The sequence below is a fragment of the Drosophila eugracilis genome, unplaced genomic scaffold (genome assembly GCF_018153835.1).
Source record: "Drosophila eugracilis isolate 14026-0451.02 unplaced genomic scaffold, ASM1815383v1 contig_2171, whole genome shotgun sequence".
Lineage (NCBI taxonomy): Eukaryota > Metazoa > Arthropoda > Insecta > Diptera > Drosophilidae > Drosophila > Drosophila eugracilis.
Window position 1 is genome coordinate 44,844 of NW_024573057.1, and position 23,711 is coordinate 68,554.

At 36.6% G+C, this 23,711-nt stretch overlaps 1 protein-coding gene across 7 annotated transcripts in view; it reads right to left on the bottom strand.

The window, feature by feature from the left end:
* The window catches only part of LOC108112064 (zinc transporter 2), a 74,865-nt gene that overhangs the window by 37,611 nt on the left and 13,543 nt on the right, over positions 1-23,711 (bottom strand). For all 7 annotated transcript variants that reach the window (XM_041818486.1, XM_041818487.1, XM_041818488.1 and 4 more), the window contains exon 7: positions 7,952-8,078. In XM_041818486.1, coding sequence (XP_041674420.1) covers positions 7,952-8,078 — 127 coding nt within the window. The remainder of the gene's footprint in view (positions 1-7,951; positions 8,079-23,711) is intronic.

Consider the following 23,711-nt stretch of genomic DNA (forward strand, 5'->3'; position numbering starts at 1 on the left):
TTTTTTTCTTAATGTTATCTATTCGCATTTTAATGAACAAATGGTGTCTGTTTTTTCCATTACTTCATCTGTTTGCTTTAGGACTTCGATGTAAGCTTCCATATCATAGTAAAGTAGTAACTGCCAATTCGATGAGAGCATTTCTGATTATGTCCATTAGTACTACTGTTTGTTGGTCTATATAGTGACTCTTGACTCTTGATGAGTTCATATTCGATATCATAGCACCACTTGCTATTTGCAGAGTCATGAGTAGGCTGAGAATTGTCGCTTTGCCTGATGCCCTTTTGGCTGCTCTGGTCGTCCTTTTTTTTATTTTTATTGCATTTACTTTACTTTTTGCAGTCAGCAAAATGACGTTGTTTCCAACTTTAAAATATACCACAGCCGCATATGCTTTTTCTGAGGCATCGCAAAATGCATGGAGCTCTATGTCCTCATTTGAGCTTCTAGACCAGCGCGGTATCTTAATTTCCGTTAAGTCTGGAAGTGCATTGCATAATCTTCCCAAATTTTAGCGAGTTCAGGGTACAGTTCTGCGTCCCATGTGAGAGGCAGTTTCCATTGCTCCTGAATGAATCATTTACCCTGTAATGTAACGTGTGTCAACCATCCTAGTGGATCGAAAATTCTTGCTAGTTGAAACAAAATTTTAAGCTTTGTAATGTGACCTAATTGTAATGTTATGTTTTGTTGTAAGTGTTGTAGCTCTATTGAGTTATTAACTTCAACGTTCGGAAGTGGTGTTGGCATCCACAAGTCATTTTGACTCTGGGTATCTTTCAGCATCTGTTGACCTTACTTCTTGTGGTGTTATGATGGCAATTTGACCAATCCTTGCTGAACATCCTATAGGTATGTCTATTATGCCTTGGTTAGGTAGCAGTATCACTTCTTGGTTGCTCCCGCATGTTATGTTAGCAGACGTATTCGTAAATATCTTGAACAGCCACGGGTTTTTTCCATTTAGATTTTTCAGAAATGTATTTTCTATATACTCGATCATTTTACATGTTTGTTTGTTGTCCGGCTTGATAGGTGATATTTCACAGCTCTGGTTATTTGCATCTTTCCAGACCCAACTTCCTTCACATCCTCATCTTCGTGAAGACAGTGACTTACTTCAATCGCTCTCATTGGGTGTTAGGCGTTGATTTCATTGTTGAAGATAATAAATTCCGTTTTAATTTCTAAAATTATTTTTCTCCCATTGAGCTTGAGTGGTACTGGAATCGTTTTAAAGTTAATTGCATATTGATTTGCATAAATGGGTAGTCTTGCGTCGATGACTAACAAGTTATCCTTAAATATTGCTTGTGCCTTCATTAATTTATAAATCAATTGCAATTTTTCCACCGAATTTTCTAGTTGGTTTCTTGGTTGGTTTTTGCTGAATTTCACATCCAGTTTGGCCAACATTTTATTTGGTTTGATCAGAGGTTTGACTTTTTCTTGATGAACGTCTGTTAAAAGGGGAATTGCTCCTGATTGGAGACCGTCTGCTTCTTCAATCCAGTTTCGTATCTGATTAATTAACATGAAGAATTTAAGAAGTGGTTTCTCATTGTTTACTCCATCTTTTTTAATTCCAGTATAAATTTTTCGAAGTTTCTGTTTACCTCTTCTGTAGTATAGCGTACTAAATCCGACGTCACATTGAGGTCTGACTAATCATATAATCATTTAATCGCTTCTCATTTCGAATGATAGTTTGCATGTTTTTTTTTTTTGACCCTGTTTGCAGTGACAATGTCAAAAAAACAGGATGAACCTTCTTTGTCTTTTCGATTTCTGTGTGATGATTTTATTATTCCCGTTACTCGTAGAGTAACAGGGAGAAGTCGATTGAGCCATGTCCGTCTGTCCGTCCGTCCGTATGAACGCTGAGATCTCAGGAACTATAACAGATACAAAGTTGAGCATGAAGATTCTTGAGGTCCCTACGCGGCGCAAGTTTATTTCAGCATCCTTCCACGCCCACTCAAACACCCACAAATCACAAAAAACTATAATCGCTGTAATCTCAATCTTGAGATGAGAAACATATTTAAAAGATCCCACTTCAACTTGCCTCTAGTTCTCATCCGGCCACGCCCACTCTACCGCCCACAAGCCGCGGAAAACTGTGGAATCCATAATATTATAGTGTATGTCTTCGTTCGACGTTGTATAATTTATTTTTGTCAATCTCTATCGATTTACCAAAGATTTTTCAAACCGGAATATTATTTCGCTATTTATAAAAAAATTTAGGTTATAAAGCCTCATATGGGCAGTGACGTCACTATCAGTTACTCAACATGCTTTCTCTGATAATAGGTGGCGCTGTGGGAATTTCCAATAGCAAAATTAATATTTTAAAATTGTGTAAAATAGTAACGGTATAGACTATAACAGTATAGTCGAAGCACTCGACTATAGAGTTTCCTATTGTTTTTTTTCTTAATGTTATCTATTCGCATTTTAATGAACAAATGGTGTCTGTTTTTTTCATTACTTCATCTGTTTGCTTTAGGACTTCGATGTAAGCTTCCATATCATAGTAAAGTAGTAACTGCCAATTCGATGAGAGCATTTCTGATTATGTCCATTAGTACTACTGTTTGTTGGTCTATATAGTGACTCTTGACTCTTGATGAGTTCATATTCGATATCATAGCACCACTTGCTATTTGCAGAGTCATGAGTAGGCTGAGAATTGTCGCTTTTGCCTGATGCCCTTTTGGCTGCTCTGGTCGTCCTTTTTTTTTTTTATTGCATTTACTTTACTTTTTGCAGTCAGCAAAATGACGTTGTTTCCAACTTTAAAATATACCACAGCCGCATATGCTTTTTCTGAGGCATCGCAAAATGCATGGAGCTCTATGTCCTCATTTGAGCTTCTAGACCAGCGCGGTATCTTAATTTCCGTTAAGTCTGGAAGTGCATTGCATAATCTTCCCAAATTTTAGCGAGTTCAGGGTACAGTTCTGCGTCCCATGTGAGAGGCAGTTTCCATTGCTCCTGAATGAATCATTTACCCTGTAATGTAACGTGTGTCAACCATCCTAGTGGATCGAAAATTCTTGCTAGTTGAAACAAAATTTTAAGCTTTGTAATGTGACCTAATTGTAATGTTATGTTTTGTTGTAAGTGTTGTAGCTCTATTGAGTTATTAACTTCAACGTTCGGAAGTGGTGTTGGCATCCACAAGTCATTTTGACTCTGGGTATCTTTCAGCATCTGTTGACCTTACTTCTTGTGGTGTTATGATGGCAATTTGACCAATCCTTGCTGAACATCCTATAGGTATGTCTATTATGCCTTGGTTAGGTATCAGTATCACTTCTTGGTTGCTCCCGCATGTTATGTTAGCAGACGTATTCGTAAATATCTTGAACAGCCACGGGTTTTTTCCATTTAGATTTTTCAGAAATGTATTTTTTATATACTCGATCATTTTACATGTTTGTTTGTTGTCCGGCTTGATAGGTGATATTTCACAGCTCTGGTTATTTGCATCTTTCCAGACCCAACTTCCTTCACATCCTCATCTTCGTGAAGACAGTGACTTACTTCAATCTCTCTCATTGGGTGTTAGGCGTTGATTTCATTGTTGAAGATAATAAATTCCGTTTTAATTTCTAAAATTATTTTTCTCCCATTGAGCTTGAGTGGTACTGGAATCGTTTTAAAGTTAATTGCATATTGATTTGCATAAATGGGTAGTCTTGCGTCGATGACTAACAAGTTATCCTTAAATATTGCTTGTGCCTTCATTAATTTATAAATCAATTGCAATTTTTCCACCGAATTTTCTAGTTGGTTTCTTGGTTGGTTTTTGCTGAATTTCACATCCAGTTTGGCCAACATTTTATTTGGTTTGATCAGAGGTTTGACTTTTTCTTGATGAACGTCTGTTAAAAGGGGAATTGCTCCTGATTGGAGACCGTCTGCTTCTTCAATCCAGTTTCGTATCTGATTAATTAACATGAAGAATTTAAGAAGTGGTTTCTCATTGTTTACTCCATCTTTTTTAATTCCAGTATAAATTTTTCGAAGTTTCTGTTTACCTCTTCTGTAGTATAGCGTACTAAATCCGACGTCACATTGAGGTCTGACTAATCATATAATCATTTAATCGCTTCTCATTTCGAATGATAGTTTGCATGTTTTTTTTTGACCCTGTTTGCAGTGACAATGTCAAAAAACAGGATGAACCTTCTTTGTCTTTTCGATTTCTGTGTGATGATTTTATTATTCCCGTTACTCGTAGAGTAAAAGGGAGAAGTCGATTGAGCCATGTCCGTCTGTCCGTCCGTCCGTATGAACGCTAATATCTCAGGAACTATAACAGATACAAAGTTGAGCATGAAGATTCTTGAGGTCCCTACGCGGCGCAAGTTTATTTCAGCATCCTTCCACGCCCACTCAAACACCCACAAATCACAAAAAACTATAATCGCTGAAATCTCAATCTTGAGATGAGAAACATATTTAAAAGATCCCACTTCAACTTGCCTCTAGTTCTCATCCGGCCACGCCCACTCTACCGCCCACAAGCCGCGGAAAACTGTGGAATCCATAATATTATAGTGTATGTCTTCGTTCGACGTTGTATAATTTATTTTTGTCAATCTCTATCGATTTACCAAAGATTTTTCAAACCTGAATATTATTTCGCTATTTATAAAAAAATTTAGGTTATAAAGCCTCATATGGGCAGTGACGTCACTATCAGTTACTCAACATGCTTTCTCTGATAATAGGTGGCGCTGTGGGAATTTCCAATAGCAAAATTAATATTTTAAAATTGTGTAAAATAGTAACGGTATAGACTATAACAGTATAGTCGAAGCACTCGACTAAAGCGTTTCCTATTGTTTTTTTTCTTAATGTTATCTATTCGCATTTTAATGAACAAATGGTGTCTGTTTTTTCCATTACTTCATCTGTTTGCTTTAGGACTTCGATGTAAGCTTCCATATCATAGTAAAGTAGTAACTGCCAATTCGATGAGAGCATTTCTGATTATGTCCATTAGTACTACTGTTTGTTGGTCTATATAGTGCCTCTTGACTCTTGATGAGTTCATATTCGATATCATAGCACCACTTGCTATTTGCAGATTCATGAGTATGCTGAGAATTGTCACTTTGCCTGATGCCCTTTTGGCAGTTTCCATTGCTCCTGAATGAATCATTTACCCTGTAATGTAACGTGTGTCAACCATCCTAGTGGATCGAAAATTCTTGCTAGTTGAAACAAAATTTTAAGCTTTGTAATGTGATCTAATTTTGGACAGTCAACTGAAAATGTGAACACAACCTTCTTTGGATGCCATTGCAGGGCAAGGGTTTTCAGTGATTAGTCTTCACTAATTGATATTTTTTCAACTGCATTGCCGTCTTTAATTCCAACGATTATTTTGTCATCGTTTGACTCCCTTTTTCGTAAGTTCATGCCAGCCTTTTCAATTATGTTCCCTAGCTGTGTTTGTATCCTAATGCATTCACCGATTGTGCTACCACCAGTAATGAGATCGTCCATGTAAAAATCTTCTTTAATTGTTCTTAGCAAGGGATAGTTGTCTTGGCAAAATTGGCTTGCCAGTTCCTGTAGGCAACGGACGGCTAGAAACGGTGCGGCTGAAGTTCCGTAAGTCAATGTTGTCAGCTTGAACTCCTTGACTGGCGTATCTGGGTTTTATCTCCAGAGGATATACTGGTACTCCTGGTCCGCTTTTGCAATCTTGATTTGTCGATACATTTTTTCAATGTCAGCTGTCATTTCATACTGCCATTGTCACCATTTTAACAAAATATCAAAGGTGTCCTTTTGAATTTTAGAGCCAACTAACATTACATCATTTATGCTTAATCCATTGGATGTTTTGTCTGAAGCATCCAAAACTACTCAAAGTTTTGGGTATTGGGTCTGATGACTGCTTGGTGTGGCCAAGTACTTTTTCATGAAGGTACTGTCTTCAGTGAAGATTTGCGGTTGTTTTCAAAATTTTTCCTCCATGTGAAGACAATGAGGCGGCCTTCTTTATCCCAAGTCGTAGTTGTCCACATCTGATGCTTTCTCCGTCTCATTGGTTTCCTCTTCTAGTTCCCAGAAGCGTTCGAGGTCATCTAAACATATTGTTGTTATTGGCAACTTCGACATTCATCAGAGACTCTTTATATTTCTTGATAAGTGCCATGGTGTTGTCGTATATTTTGTCATTAAAATATTCGTGATTAATGACGACATTTTTGGTCAGCATTGTGTGATTCGCAGTGAATTTGGCTGCCGAATCATCTATAGCTGATGGGTTTGCCTTTTTGGCTATCCCTTGCAAGATCTCTTGACGAGGCACCAATTGCCTCTTCAGCAAATCCATTGTTTTCTCAGACAGCATCTAGTTGGTGTTAATTTAAGTTATTGTACTTTATTTGGCTTAACCCGATGGAGGTGTTTTTGGTTCGTTCTTAGTATCGTGCTGTGCCTCGACCCACAACTTGTTGTGGTTAGCTAAAAAATGTTAAACAAATTTCACAAATTTGTTCAATTTTCACTTTTTGCTTTCTGCTTCTTTTAAAGCCACAGAAACGCTTCAATTGGTATACTTGTAGGATTTTTTACTCGAAGGACCAAAATGTTTACACTATTACGTGGAGAACATATACTGTAGCACTTGTCAGCGAGTTCAATCCAAACGCATTGACGATGTTGGTTGTACTACTCCGTTTGTGAGAAGCTGCTCTGCTTTTATTCATTTCTAAACCTAAACTAATGCTGAGTTTGTAGGGCTCCAGCGTTATCTAAAAATGCTTTTGTACTAGCGCTGTGTTTTTAAGACAACAGCGAGATAAGGCTATGTGTTCGGGATGATCCTAAAATACTTATGTGCTAAAAGCATTGCTTCGCTTGATTTAGACACGCGACGGTTTCTTAGTCCATTAGAGGAGCACTTGTCCCAGATTTGGTTGCTGATTAGATTTATATTTATAGTCTCGGGAGAGTTTGTTTTCGAAAAACGAAGGTTTAGGGTTTTAGAGAGCCAAAAATCGCACAAACGTTGGCTTTGACCGCCGAAATTTAACTGAGTGGTTAAAATAATAGTAAATAAATGTGAAGCTCTAGGTCAGAAAAATTAAATAGTTAATAATGATAATTACAAAATTAACTGATTTTAAATTATTGATTTTTTAACAATCTTCATTCTTAAAGAAAGCCTTGTTCTCCAGATCAAAGCAATTTGACGGCAATCAGTGAGGTTAACGACGTTTGAAAGAAGAGCCTGATAGAAGCCAAGGACGTTCCATATATTATATTTTGAAGCTTAACAAGATTAATTGTTTTAATAAAAACATTTTCACAAGCCGAAGGTAGTATGGCAAAAGAAAGGACTCGTTTTCCAAAATGTAATTCATGGTGGGGCCTTAGGTTTGTTCTTGGGCTACACGTCGTATAATAGAGTCTATGACTCAGTTATTGCAATGAACCAGTGAAAATATTTGACGAATTTAACTTTATTATTCGTTTCTTTTTGGAGATAGGCTTATCGGAGTATCCTTCATTCTTTAGCATGACAACCCCCAGTGCGAAAAAAATTGGAACGTAACTTAATGTTCAAAGAACGATGGTGGTAAATGTTTGGATTGGCCAATTTAAATTTTGCCTCTAAATATTAAAGAAAACGCCTGGTCTCTTTTAACAGAAAGATAACCATGGCCAGTAGCAAAAGGAGAATATTCCCACCGTAATAATTTTATCTTATTCCATATATACTATTATTTGCGCAAATGTTTTAACTTCCCCTTCTATTAACTTTTGCTTTCGCGCTAATAAACATGATGGCAATAAATTGAGTCTGATTACTAAAAGACGAGGATAGATGTCAATTTTTTTATCTAATATCATTATATTTTAAGAATATTTTTATGTGAAAACATACAACAATTTTGCAACAGAATAAACTCACGTAAAATTTTATTAAGATGGCGGCCAGGAAAACGCCAATACTTTGCACCAGATCCCCAATCACATGAAGCATAGCTGCTCGCAGATTAAAGTTTTTCTCGACGTGTGGCAGTTGTGTTTTTGTAAGCCTGCAGGGATACAAATACCCAAAAAAGAAAAAAAAAGAAAGATCAAAACAAACTCTTTACATTAACATTTATTATTAATATAGACGTAACTGACAACTTTCGCTACGAATGCGAAGTATATGTATATTGGAAATATATATAGTGACATATCTACAATAACCTCGTCACCTCCACTTAATCATAAGTAATATTTTCTATGTAAGCTTAATCGAATATGGAAAATTACCAAACCCTTTTATCTAAACACAGACATGGAAGATTACCAAACCTTTTATCTAAACACAGACAGATCGCAGACCGAAATTCTTTCCCACACTGCGACTGAAAAACAAAAGAGTCTTATTACTCAGACTCTTAGTCTAAACATTAATAACAAAATTTTCCATAGACGATCAAGGAGTCCTGTTACGGACATTTGAAAAGAGAAATCTTGTATCCAAGAGTATCAAACTTGAATACAAGAGAATTAAGCTTAGATATAAGAAAGTTCTCTCAGAGAACACAATAATTGTAAAAGCCCAAAACCAAGGCTTCATAATAAATTAAGACTTAAGATAAGTTCAGTTCAGTTCAAGACACGAGATTGTTCGAGTCGGTGTTCTCAATCAAAGAATCTTGTAATAATTCGGTTTAATAAAAATAAAATTATATTTTTTTGGACTTACGAATATTCAAGCATTTAATTGGCGCAGTCGGTAGGATTTCAAAAAATTAAATTCGGTACTGATCACCAAGGATATTATACGACTAATACCTTGACTAGCGAGTGTAAATTGAAATCCGCAAAAGATCGCGATCCTTAATCGCTAAAGAACCGTGGCAAAACGTAGCCGCAGACATTCACAAAAAAAGTTTTAAAATACAAAAGAATTTTAATCAATTTTAAAAGTGAATAAAAACTTAAAACGTAGCCGCAGACAATCACAAAAAGTTTTTAAATACAAAAGAACTTTAATCAATTTTAAAAGTGAATAAAAACTTAAAAGAACCGTGACCAAAAATAGTCGCAGACATTTACTAAAATTCTTAAATACTAAAGAATTTTAATTCATTTCATAAGAGAAATAACCCAACAAAGACATTCCAAAACCCCACAAGTGAAACAACATAAACATTTAACAAGTGAATAAAATTTTACAAAACAATTCAAAATTAATAAAATATATTTTACAAAGAACCAAATACCACCTTTGTAAAATAAAAACATTCAAAAGAAAAATTAAAAGACCTTGTGAAGAAATAAAAAAAAAAATCAACATTAAAGATGACCACACCACAACTATTGTCAGAGATTCATCTGAATCAGTTGCTAAGTCAGTTGAAAGAACTACACTATTTCGATGGAACTCCCGGCAGATTAGCCGAGTTCATCAACCAAGTGGAATATTTATTACAACTCTACCCAACACAAGATGCGAGACAAGCCCACGTCATATTCGGAGCAATCAGAAGACTGGTAGTAGACTCAGCACAGGAAACAGTGGCACAAGCAGGAGCAAGCAACTGGCCATCCATGAAGGAAGCTTTATCCATATCGTTTAAGGATCACCGCCCTAATGAAACTCTAATTCAACATCTTGGAAACACCGAATACCGCGGAAGTACCAGTAAGTTCATAGAAACATTGGAAAATAGATGCCGTAATATTTATGAATAGTTAGAATTAGAAAATGATCCAATTGATAAAATAAATTATCGCAGAATGCTCGAAAAACCCATTTGTAACACCATCAATAAAAAACTTCCTGATAGAATCTACATGACACTAGCTAGAAAAGATATAACAACTATCCCTAAACTAAAACAAGCCACTATGGAGTTAGGATTATATGACTTAAACCCCGAAGAGAAATTTTCCCGAAATAAGAACAATTATAAAAATAAAGGATACAAAAATAAGGGAAATAATCAGAAATATTATAATCAAAAAGGTTACAATTCATTTTACCCTTCAAATTCTCAGAATTCACAGAATCAAAGTAGATCAAACTTGGAATTATCATACTCTTAAGAATGACCTAAATCAGGGAAGACAGCAAAATCCCTTAAACGTCCAACCTTCAACCTCTTATAAATCAAAAACTGTTCCAAATGCCCCAGTAAAAAGACAGAGGCAAAGTCAAAGTGAGCAAAGCCAAATGGAAGTAAATTTTCATCAAACAGCCTCGGAGATAGAACAAAGCATCCATATGTAAAGTTAAAATTTAAAAATAAATTTTACAAAGGAATGATAGACACAGGCTTGTCTATCAACATTATGAATAGTAATTTTGCTAAATTAAAAGAAAAAAAAGAAAACTTAATAGTACACACTATTAGAGGACAGGTTGAATTAAATAAAAGCGTTATAATAGAACCATCTGCAGTATGCTCGTCTGAACAGAAATTTTATTTACACAAATTTTCAAATCAGTATGATATTTTGCTAGGCAGACCATATTTAAAGGCAGCTAAAGCCATAATAAATTACGAAAACGAAACAATTACACTCGGTTCAAAATCTTATAAATTCATGCATGATGACATTAATAAGGAGAAGACCGCATCAAAATGCTTTACTCCGCCTTCCACGGAAGATCAATCAGTCAATTTTGCCATTGAAAATGAACTAAGAGAATGTAATGAGTTCAGGTTAGAACACTTACACAGTGAAGAAATCCAAAGTCTAAAAAGGATCCTATATGAATATAGTGATATCCAGTACAGAGAAGGCGAAAATTTGACCTTTACTAGTACAATAAAACATTCGATCCAAACACAACACGAGGATCCGGTTTATCGCAAACCCTATAAATACACTCAAAGTGTTGACGACGAAGTTAACAAACAAATAAAAGAGATGATTGAACAGGGAATAATTCGTAAGTCGAAATCTCCTTACTGTTCACCCATCTGGGTAGTCCCCAAAAAAGCCGATGCTTCTGGCAAGCAAAAATTCCGACTAGTCGTTGATTGTCGAAATTTAAATGAGATAACGATCAATGACAAGTTCCTCATTCCAAGAATGGATGAAATATTAGATAAACTTGGCAGATGTCAATATTTCACAACAATAGATTTAGCCAAAGGTTTTCACCAAATTCAAATGGATAAAAATTCCATAGCTAAAACAGCATTCTCGACTAAACATGGTCACTACGAATATACTCGTATGCCATTCGGTCTTAAAAATGCACCCGCGACATTTCAAAGGTGTATGAATAATCTTTTAGAAGATTTAATCTATAAAGATTGTTTAGTATATTTAGACGACATTATAATTTTTTCCACTTCATTGGAAGAACACATCTTGTCTCTAAAGAAGGTTTTTGAAAAACTAAGGAATGCAAATCTAAAGCTACAGTTGGATAAATGTGAATTCCTAAAGAAAGAAACAGAATTTTTAGGACATGTTGTAACAACAAATGGTATAAAACCTAACCCTAATAAAACAAGTGCCATAACTAATTTTCCATTACCTAAGACTCCAAAACAAATAAAGTCATTTTTGGGAATATGCGGTTTCTATCGAAAATTCATTCCTAATTTCGCAAATGTAAAAAAACCAATGACACAATGACAATAAAAAAAGGAGCAGTAATAGATACAAAGTGTAAAAATTATATAGAATCGTTCGAAAAACTAAAAGTACTTATTACTTCAGACCCAATACTAGTTTACCCCGACTTTAGTAAAACATTTTCTCTAACAACGGATGCAAAAAAGCAATTGGAGCTGTATCCAAATCACAAACCATATTTATCAAGTGACTTTAAAAAAAGTTAATTATGCTAAAAGTTTTAGCAATCGTTTGGGCAACAAAATATTTTAGATCTTATTTATTGGGAAGACCTTTTGAAATACTTAGCGATCATAAACCCTTGTTTGGTTAAATAACATTAAAGAACCAAACATGAAATTACAACGCTGGAAAATAAAGCTAAACGAATTTGATTATAAAATCAAGTATCTCCCAGGAAAAGAAAATCACGTAGCAGACGCTCTGTCTCGAACTAAAATCGAAGAGAATATGTTCGGAGAAGTAGACAATGACTCAAACCATACACAGCGCTAAGGAAGATAACTCAAATTACATTGCAATTTCCGAAAAACCACTTAATTACTTCTCAAGACAAATTGAGTTACTAAAAAGAAACGAAAATTCAACAGAAGTCAAACATTATTATCATAAATTAAAAATAAAGATTAACTACAAAGAAATGACCGAAGAATTTGCAAAAGATATAATCAAAGAATACTTATGTACTAAAAATAGTGAAATTTACTTCTATAACGAAGAAGATTTTCTTACATTTCAAAAAGCATACGTAGAACTTATTGTGCCTCATTTGCAACACCAGTGTAGATCAATAATATCTCCATATCAACATGGTTTTATGGCTTGACGGTCTACAACTACAAACTTGCTTGAATTTACTTCTTATGTAATTACTGGGTTCCGAAAAAGTCTTCAGACAGATGTCATCTACACTGACTTTAGTAAAGCATTTGACTCTGTAAATCACTCACTTTTAGTTCATAAACTTGACTTAATCGGATTCCCATGCGATCTTCTTAAGTGGGTTGAAAGTTATCTGACTGGTAGAACGCAACGTGTTTTATTTAAAGATGTCTTGTCTGGTCCGATTTATGCTTCATCCGGTGTCCCTCAGGGAAGCCATTTAGGTCCGCTATTTTTCACATTATTCATAAATGACCTTCCAATCGCTTTAACAAATTCTTTTATTTTAATGTACGCAGATGATGTGAAACTTTGTATTCAATATAATGATGCGTGCTACCAGAGAAAACTACAATCTGACCTTAACAACTTTCAATTTTGGTGCTCTGCAAACTTATTAAATCTTAACGGCTCTAAGTGTAAAGTAATGACCTTCAGTCGCTCTAAGCCGTTAATATCCACTTATACACTTTGTGGTGTAACCCTAGATAGAATTAAGCTAGTAGACGACTTAGGTGTCCTATTGGATGCCAAACTTACATTTTCCGACCACATTTTTTCCATGGTTAACAAAGCCAGAGGTGTGTTAGGTTTTATAAAAAGATGGTCGAAAGAATTTAATGACCCTTACGTAACCAAAACTTTATTTGTCTCTCTCGTTCGTCCGATCTTAGAGTATGGATCTTGCGTCTGGAACCCCCAGTACGCGGTCCACCAAGACCGTATAGAATCAATTCAAAAAAGCTTTCTCTTATTTGCTCTTCGTGGCCAAAATTGGGATGCAAACTTACATCTTCCCTCCTATAAAAGCATACTATTACTAATAAACTTACCTACCCTTGCTAACCGTAGGACAATGCTTGGCGTTGTTTTTATTAACAATCTTATTAGTGGGGACATTGATAGTCAAGCCCTAATAGGTCGCTTAAACATCAATGTGCCCGCTAGACCCACTAGAAACTATATTCCCTTATCCTTGAGTCATTGCAGCTCGAACTTTGCCCTTCATGAACCATTTAGGGTATTATGTTCGAGTTACAATACCCTCTACAACGTTATATCCAATACTTCTCCTACTAACATAAAAATCGTCTTACTAAACCACTTAGCTCATATTTAATTAATTTATTTATTTAATATTCCACTCGGTACGCGCCCCTCGGTCATTTGGGCGGGAGGTGGGTTGCACGTTAAACAACGGGAGTCGGGAAAAAAAAAATTATGCATCCAAATCACATAACAAAATTAATGAGATGCATGTCTAAACTAGAAGATATCCAAACATATGCAGAATTAAAAGAACTAATTTTGAAATACCATAAAGAATTCCTACACCCGGGTATTGAAAAAACCACGAATTGGTTAAAAGAGAAATATTATTACCCAGATAGCATGAAGCTTATTCAAAATATAATCAACGAATGTGAATTTTGCAACATAGCAAAGACGGAACATAGGAATACAAAAATGTCATTTGAGACAACACCTGAAATCAACAACGCAAGAGAACGTTACGTTCTGGATTTTTATATTGTCAGTAATCAACAGTTTTTGTCTTGTATCGATATCTATTCTAAATTTGCCACGTTAATTGAAATAAAAGGACGAGATTGGCTTGAAGCAAAGAGAGCTATAATGAGGATATTCAATGATATGGGAAAACCCCAGGAAATAAAGGCAGACAAAGATTCAGCATTTATGTGTGCAGCTCTACAAAACTGGCTAAAAACAGAAGGAGTAGAAATCTCCATCACGACAAGCAAAAATGGAATATCAGATGTAGAAAGATTACATAAAACGATAAAGGAAAAATTACGAATTATAAGTAATGAGGAAAACGTTGAGAACAAGTACACCAAATTTGAAACAATTTTATATACATACAATCATAAAAGAAAACATAATACCACTAAGAGGACACCAGCAGATATATTTATATCCGCAGGAACACCTGATTTTAACACCCAACAAAACAAAATTTGAAAAATAAATAAACTAAATGAACAAAGAAATGATTATGAAATTGACACTAAATATAGACAATCTCCCCTCGTAAAAGCTAAAATCACTAACCCATTTAGGAAAACTGGTGAAATTGGACAAATAGATGATAAACATTATGAAGAAGCCAATAGAGGCAGGAAGATTATACATTATAAGTCAAAATATAAAAAGAAGAAGAAATTTAATAAAAGTAAAGTTCGCCTAAACATAATGCCAGAGGGAAAATAATAGCGGACTACCTAGACAAATCAGACTTCATCCTCCTTAACGACAAATCCCCTACCCACTTCTCCACCCACAACACCTTCACTCACATCGACCTATCCTTCGCATCATCGCCATTAGCACCCGAAATCCATTGGGAAGTGTTGGACGACCTATATGGCAGTGACCACTTCCCTATTCTTTTATCCTTGTTTAACAACCCATCCTCTCCCTCCTTCTTATCCAAACCTTCCTTCAAACTAAGATCCTCCTCCTCAACACTTCAATCCATCCCAGCAGCAATGTCAACCGCGAAGCAGCGCTAATAAAAAAAATAATCACTCAAAGTGCCCATTTCTCAATTCCCCAAAACACAACCTTCTCCCTCCATCGCACAGTTCCATGGTGGAACCAGGAACTAACTCTTCTTAAACGGGACAAATCCATGAAATGGAGAACCCTAAAAAGAGAAGTTACTTCCTTCAACACCATGGAATACAAAAAAGCAAACGCAAAACTCAAAAGAGCCGTCAGAATAGCCAAAAGAGCTGCTATCCGTAGTTTTACTACGGATATCAATCAATTTTCTGACCCCACGAAAACGTGGGCAAACATCAAACGACTTTGCGGCATGCACCCACAAAAAAATATTCACTGCATTTGCAACCCCATGGAAATTACCGACCAAACTGAAATCGCAAACACATTCGGTCAAACGTGGTCAGAGCAAGCAGATGATAATAACTTTTCACCCCAATTTCGCCTCAATAAACAACTCCTGAATACAGTCCCCACATACCAACCTTCGAACCCAGCCCTAGAAATTGAAACAAACATCTCTTATATAGAATTCTTATCCGCACTAAACTCCCTAAGAGGCAACACCCCAGGCCTCGACCGAATTTCCTACTCCATGATCAAAAACCTTCCTATCCCTGTAAAACTTAGAATTGTCAACCACTTCAACAACATCCTCTCCTCACACATCCCCCAATCACTTAAACTTAGCCTCGTCCTTCCCATAGTTAAACCTAACAAACCCAAAACTGAACTCTCCTCGTATAGACCCATTTCCCTGAACCCGTGCTTATCTAAAGTTCTTGACAAAATTGTGGCCAAGAGGTTGTGGTGGTTCGTTTTAAATAACGAGCTCATACACAACAGCCAATTCGGATTCAAAAGAGGCAAATCTGTACTAGACAGTCTACTCTACGTAGACCACCTAGCTTCCTAGCACTTAGGCCCAAAAATCACCAATTCATCAAGAACTTTATGACTAACAGGAAAATCATCGTCAAGTCTGGGAAATGCCTATCAAACATATTCCCACTTGACAATGGCATCCCACAAGGCTCACCCATCTCCGTAATCCTATTCCTAATTGCCTACAATTCCCTCTCCAACATCCTATCTATCCCTAAACAAATTAAGTTCTGCGCATACGCTGACGACTTCCACCTCCTTATTCAACACAACAAGCGTAAAAATCCTACATCCAACCTCTCATCCCTTTTTAATCGCATTGACGAATGGTGCCTCCAATCGGGCTCCATTCTCTCTGTAGAAAAATGTCAACTCATCCACATCTGCCGCAAACATAACTGCAAGGCCAAGATAATCTCAGGAGGCACCTTTATCCCGAGCACCAATACCCTCAAAATATTAGGCCTTACTATTAACCACAGATACAACTGGTCCTGTCACATCAACAAACTGAAATCTGACCTCACAAAACCACTTGGCATTGTCAAGCACCTCTCCTCCCTCAAGTACAACACTAATACAGCAACTCTTGTCCAAATAGTTAAATCCCTTATAGTGACCAAAATTGACTTCTGCCTCCCCATTTACGGTCGCGCACCCAAATCCCAGCTTAACCGCCTAAAATCTTACCTTAACTCCGCAATTAGATCAGCACTGGGTGCATTCCGCTCTACGCCAACCAACAACTTGGTGGCTGAGTCGGGCATCAATACCATCGAACACAAAAGAGACTTCCTAACCGGCAAGCTCTCTAAAACCCTCTCCCTGTCTAAGGATACCCCCCTAAAAACTTTCACAAAACCCCAAAAACGAAACTATAGATATCCCAGTACCATTGACCTAATCCTAAAAATCTGTAACTCCCATTCTATCCCAACCCTCCCAATAAAAAGTTTCCCTCAAAAATTCAACATGCTCAACATCATCAAAGCCACAGACACCTCCCTCTCCAAATATAATAAAAACACTACTCCCCCAATCGTTTTCCAACAACTCTTCCACTCCCTCAAATCATCCTATCCTAATCACAACTTCATCTACACAGATGGCTCCAAAGCCAATGGTATAACCACCTACAGCATTACAACCGAGCACGAAACCATAAAAACAGGCCTCCTACCTACCTTCTCCTCAGTACTATCAAACTAATCTGGATCCCCAGTCACATGGGCATTGCAGGTAACGAAAAAGCTGACTTTGCAGCAAAACACGCTGCCAAATTCCCCTTAACCTACACCCCTAACCTAAGCCCCAGTGACACATCCCATTTCTTAAAATCTCTCCTACATGGAAAACAAACACAACTGCGTACCTCCGTTTGGTATCAAGAAATACTCAAGTTATCAACGTGTACCCAGCCCCTCAAAAACTCCCTCCTAAAGAGAAGAGAACAAATCATCATCACCCGCCTCAGACTAGGACACTCATTCTTAACAAACGCCCACTACCTCGACAGAACTAGGAACAACGTGTGCCCATTATGCAACATCTCCCAGATTGACATCCACCATAGTTAAACCTAACAAACCCAAAACTGAACTCTCCTCGTATAGACCCATTTCCCTGAACCCGTGCTTATCTAAAGTTCTTGACAAAATTGTGGCCAAGAGGTTGTGGTGGTTCGTTTTAAATAACGAGCTCATACACAACAGCCAATTCGGATTCAAAAGAGGCAAATCTGTACTAGACAGTCTACTCTACGTAGACCACCTAGCTTCCTAGCACTTAGGCCCAAAAATCACCAATTCATCAAGAACTTTATGACTAACAGGAAAATCATCGTCAAGTCTGGGAAATGCCTATCAAACATATTCCCACTTGACAATGGCATCCCACAAGGCTCACCCATCTCCGTAATCCTATTCCTAATTGCCTACAATTCCCTCTCCAACATCCTATCTATCCCTAAACAAATTAAGTTCTGCGCATACGCTGACGACTTTCACCTCCTTATTCAACACAACAAGCGTAAAAATCCTACATCCAACCTCTCATCCCTTTTTAATCGCATTGACGAATGGTGCCTCCAATCGGGCTCCATTCTCTCTGTAGAAAAATGTCAACTCATCCACATCTGCCGCAAACATAACTGCAAGGCCAAGATAATCTCAGGCGGCACCTTTATCCCGAGCACCAATACCCTCAAAATATTAGGCCTTACTATTAACCACAGATACAACTGGTCCTGTCACATCAACAAACTGAAATCTGACCTCACAAAACCACTTGGCATTGTCAAGCACCTCTCCTCCCTCAAGTACAACACTAATACAGCAACTCTTGTCCAAATAGTTAAATCCCTTATAGTGACCAAAATTGACTTCTGCCTCCCCATTTACGGTCGCGCACCCAAATCCCCAGCTTAACCGCCTAAAATCTTACCTTAACTCCGCAATTAGATTAGCACTGGGTGCATTCCGCTTTACGCCAACCAACAACTTGGTGGCTGAGTCGGGCATCAATACCATCGAACACAAAAGAGACTTCCTAACCGGCAAGCTCTCTAAAACCCTCTCCCTGTCTAAGGATACCCCCCTAAAAACTTTCACAAAACCCCAAAAACGAAACTATAGATATCCCAGTACCATTGACCTAATCCTAAAAATCTGTAACTCCCATTCTATCCCAACCCTCCCAATAAAAAAGTTTCCCTCCAAAAAATTCAACATGCTCAACATCATCAAAGCCACAGACACCTCCCTCTCCAAATATAATAAAAACACTACTCCCCCAATCGTTTTCCAACAACTCTTCCACTCCCTCAAATCATCCTATCCTAATCACAACTTCATCTACACAGATGGCTCCAAAGCCAATGGTATAACCACCTACAGCATTACAACCGAGCACGAAACCATAAAAACAGGCCTCCTACCTACCTTCTCCTCAGTACTATCAAACTAATCTGGATCCCCAGTCACATGGGCATTGCAGGTAACGAAAAAGCTGACTTTGCAGCAAAACACGCTGCCAAATTCCTCTTAACCTACACCCCTAACCTAAGCCCCAGTGACACATCCCATTTCTTAAAATCTCTCCTACATGGAAAACAAACACAACTGCGTACCTCCGTTTGGTATCAAGAAATACTCAAGTTATCAACGTGTACCCAGCCCCTCAAAAACTCCCTCCTAAACAGAAGAGAACAAATCATCATCACCCGCCTCAGACTAGGACACTCATTCTTAACAAACGCCCACTACCTCGACAGAACTAGGAACAACGTGTGCCCATTATGCAACATCTCCCAGATTGACATCCACCATATTATTTGCTCCTGCCCCTCCCTCTCCACGCAAAGATCCTTATTCCTTAATAATCCAGATCCAATCAGCACCATAGCTAACCCCACAGATACAAACTCTATAAACATCCTCAAATTCCTAAACTACTCCCATATCACCTCCCAAATCTAACTAAATCAAAGTTTTTGTAAATAAAATGTAAATAGTAATCCATAGCATGTACGATATATACTCATAAGCCAAAAATTCACCAGCCATATTCTAACTTAAGCCGAGCTGAAGGCCCTAGCTGCTATTGCTCCTAGCCATTTGTTAGCTCTTAGTTTTAACTAATTGTTAGCCTTAGATAAATAAATAAATAAATAAATAAAAGTAAATGTGATAATTCCAGAAGAACTGAAGAAAAAGCCCAATCTACTACACGTACTAATCTTAATAATCCAGTTAGCAACGATAACTAACGGACAAAACAACAACAACGGACAAAACAAATAAACCCCATCGAAGCGAAAAATGGATATTTCATATTTAAAACTGGAACAATAACAATCCCAACAGATTTCGAATACCACTACCTAAGCGTAAATCTAACAAAAACACAAAGAACTTATGAAAACTTATTAAAAGAAGCAAAACCCTTCGAAAACATTCTCCAAATTAAGTACTTAGTCGAAAAGTTAAATAGAGAAATAAATGGAATAAAAATAGTAAGACGAAGCAGAAGAGGTTTAATTAACGCAATAGGTTCAGCTTATAAATATTTATTTGGAACACTAGACCAAGAAGACAGAGCAGAATTAGAGGAAAAAATTAAAACTTTATCAGAAAATTCTATTCAAAATAACGATTTAAATATGGTCATTAATAGCGGCATGAACATCATAAACAATTTCAAAGAACAAAAAGAAAAAGATAGCCAAGTAGCTGTATTAATTTTCAATCTGCAGCAATTCACGGAATACGTTGAAGATATAGAATTAGGAATGCAATTGACCCGTTTAGGTATATTCAACCCAAAACTATTAAAACATGACTACTTAGATCATGTGAATTCAGAGAAGATTCTTAAAGTAAAAACCTCAACATGGTTAAAATCAGATACAAATGAAATTTTGATTATTTCTCAAATTCCCAACAAATTAATTGAAACACCAATTTTTAAAATAATTCCATACCCGGATAGATTAGGAAATATACTAACAGAAGATACATCTAAAGAATTTTATATTTATAAAGGAAACGTTTTTATGTTAGAAACAGGAATAGAAATATTTGATAAATGTATAATTGGAATCATAAAACAAGAAGAAACAGAATGTAAATACACTAAAACTCACAAAAACCAACAAATAAATTATGTAGAACCAAATATATTATTAACATGGAATTTACCAAAAACCTTTATAAACCAAAACTGTATAAATAATCAAATTTCTATCTATGGAAACAATATGATTAAAATCAAAAATTGTACAATCCAATTGGATGAATTTATAATATCAAATTCCATAGCAGATTATACACAAAGCATTTATGTAAGCAACAACATAACAAAAATTGAACCAATTTCACACATACAAACAAAAGAAATAATAAATTCTCAAGTTAAATATTACAGCACATTCTAGATTATATGTATCACGACATTTGTAATCGTAATAATAAGCATCATATTGTATGTAATATTTAAATTTAAGAGTATTGCGAAACAACTTATTGTAAAGTATGTTAAGAAAAACGAAGAAAACAAAACCTGTGAGGATATAATTCCACAAATAAGCACAGAAGAAAACATAACCCTATACCCAAATATTAACGTCTGAGGACAGACTTCAATCAAAGTGTGGGGGAGTGACATATCTACAATAACCTCGTCACCTCCACTTAATCATAAGAAAGATTTTCTATGTAAACTTAATCGAATATGGAAAATTACCAAACACTTTTATCTAAACACAGACATGGAAGATTACCAAACCTTTTATCTAAACACAGACAGATCGCAGACCGAAATTCTTTCCCACACTGCGACTGAAAAACAAAAGAGTCTTATTACTCAGACTCTTAGTCTAAACATTAATAACAAAATTTTCCACAGACGATCAAGGCTAAAGTAGGAGTCCTGTTACGGACATTTGAAAAGAGAAATCTTGTATCCAAGAGTATCAAACTTGAATACAAGAGAATTAAGCTTAGATATAAGAAAGTTCTCTCAGAGAACACAATAATTGTAAAAGCCCAAAACCAAGGCTTCATAATAAATTAAGACTTAAGATAAGTTCAGTTCAGTTCAAGACACGAGATTGTTCGAGTCGGTGTTCTCAATCAAAGAATCTTGTAATAATTCGGTTTAATAAAAATAAAATTATATTTTTTTGGACTTACGAATATTCAAGCATTTAATTATATATATATCTTGGAAACTACAACAGATTGAAAGACGGGAACATTATTTCGTAATTTATTAACAAGTTTATGGTATAAATAATCACATTGGACAGTTAATCACTATCATACTTACATCACTTTATAACCGTAAGTCAATAAACATTTATGGTTAATTTAACAGATGACCATGGTGTAACAATTATCTGGAACCTAATAGTGGTGACACTTGACTAAAGACTTCCTCCTTATAATATGTGTAATTGAACACCGGCCAAGTGCCCCATTCCCTTCACCACCTCTCGACCCGGATACCAAACACCGTGACTCCCCTCATCAGCCCTCTGAGCCAACCTGCCGTCAGAAACCATTCAAGTGGCTAAAATAATGCAACCGCTAAGTTATGAGACGAACGGCAACGCAGCAGCGGTAATTCCAAGGCCCTTCACGTGAAAGGTGAAGACCAGTGACCGCCTCAGCAATAGCTGCCGCTACCCCTACCCATCGCCCTTTCAAAAGCTTCCAGTCGATTTCCTGAACTTTCCCTTACCCCGCAAAAGAACCCTCGATTTATTATTCTTGCTTCCAAATCCACTAAACCGCTATCCGAAAACTCTTGCTTCGCAGTCCACCGTGCTCTTAAGCATATTAGCGAAGAAATCTCTACGATCTCTATCCTACGTGATGGTAATCTGCTCCTTCTGGTTAACTTCTGAGAAGACGCCGATATGTTTACCAAGATTCAATCTTTGCCCGGCATAGCTGAGGTTGAGATCAAACTCCATTAATCTCTTAATTTTCTGCACTCGCATTTTTTGCGCAAACTGTAGCAACGATCATCCAGACTCCTCACCAACATGCCTGCAAAAAACAAGCAAGAAATGCAGCTTCCGTGAAGACCGCAATATTTTACAGCAACAACAAAAAAAAAAACAATAACAACGCATCGACTACCTTCGCTTCTGTCGCCAGAGCAGCAAGCCTTCCGTCCACAACCGACCGAACACGCCAAAACACGATAACTACGAAAACAACAACAAATACCTTAACTCCGAAGCCCGATAGTGAAACCAACACGATCTCTACGTACATGGCAACCTCTTCTCTCTCCGCTGCACCCGACACACAAGACCTGACCTCTTTTACCAGCCCAATCGATCGCTCGAATATTATTAAAGGTCTTATTGAAGAACCAAACAAAAGCACTCTACCTAAATCCCCAACCAACTCTAACGCCTTAAATATAATATATATATTATATATATATAATATTATCCCACTCCGATTCATCAATGGAAGCATTGGATTCATAGTCCAGTTTTTCACATTGCATTTATTTATTTTTATCTATGCCAATTAAAATATTACCATGCAATATAAACGGAATTTTTAACAACTACCACGAAGTTTCAATATAAATAAAAGAACAATCCCCTTATATTTTATGTTTACAAGAAACAAACCTGCCCTGTAACTTTATAAAATTTGTCTGCCCCAAGGGCTTCATTGGTTATTTCCACATCAATATCAGTGGTAAGCAAGGCGTTGGTGTTCTTATTAAACAAAACCTCCCCCACTCACACCAAAACATCGACTCAAATAATCTTTGATCTCTTTTGGAGCTTAATGTAAGCATTGGCATACAGAATGTCAATGTTTCTCAGCGTTCATACGGACAGACGGACATGGCTCAATCGTCTTCGCTATTGATATTGATAAAGAATATATATGTGGGATATGGGTATATTAAGGTATTAAGCAGCCGGCTCGCGTGAGTGTGGACAGCGGCAATTAAAATGTATGCCTTCGTTTGACCTTGTTTAAATTTTTTTTAAAACGCCATATAGAACTGTCTCTTTTCATCAAAGAATGTCTATACCCATCACCCTCTTCCTAATAGAAATTGCGAATATTGAAGAGAGCAAGTGTCATTCTTAGAGTGCGGAAGTCGTGAAGTTTAATACAAAACCGTTGTTTCTTTAATTTACCTTTATATATATCCGAAATAAACATTATCAATTTGTACTACCCTACACATATACTATATAGGGTCGGAAAAGCTTTCTTCAACCTGTTGCATACTTTTCAACG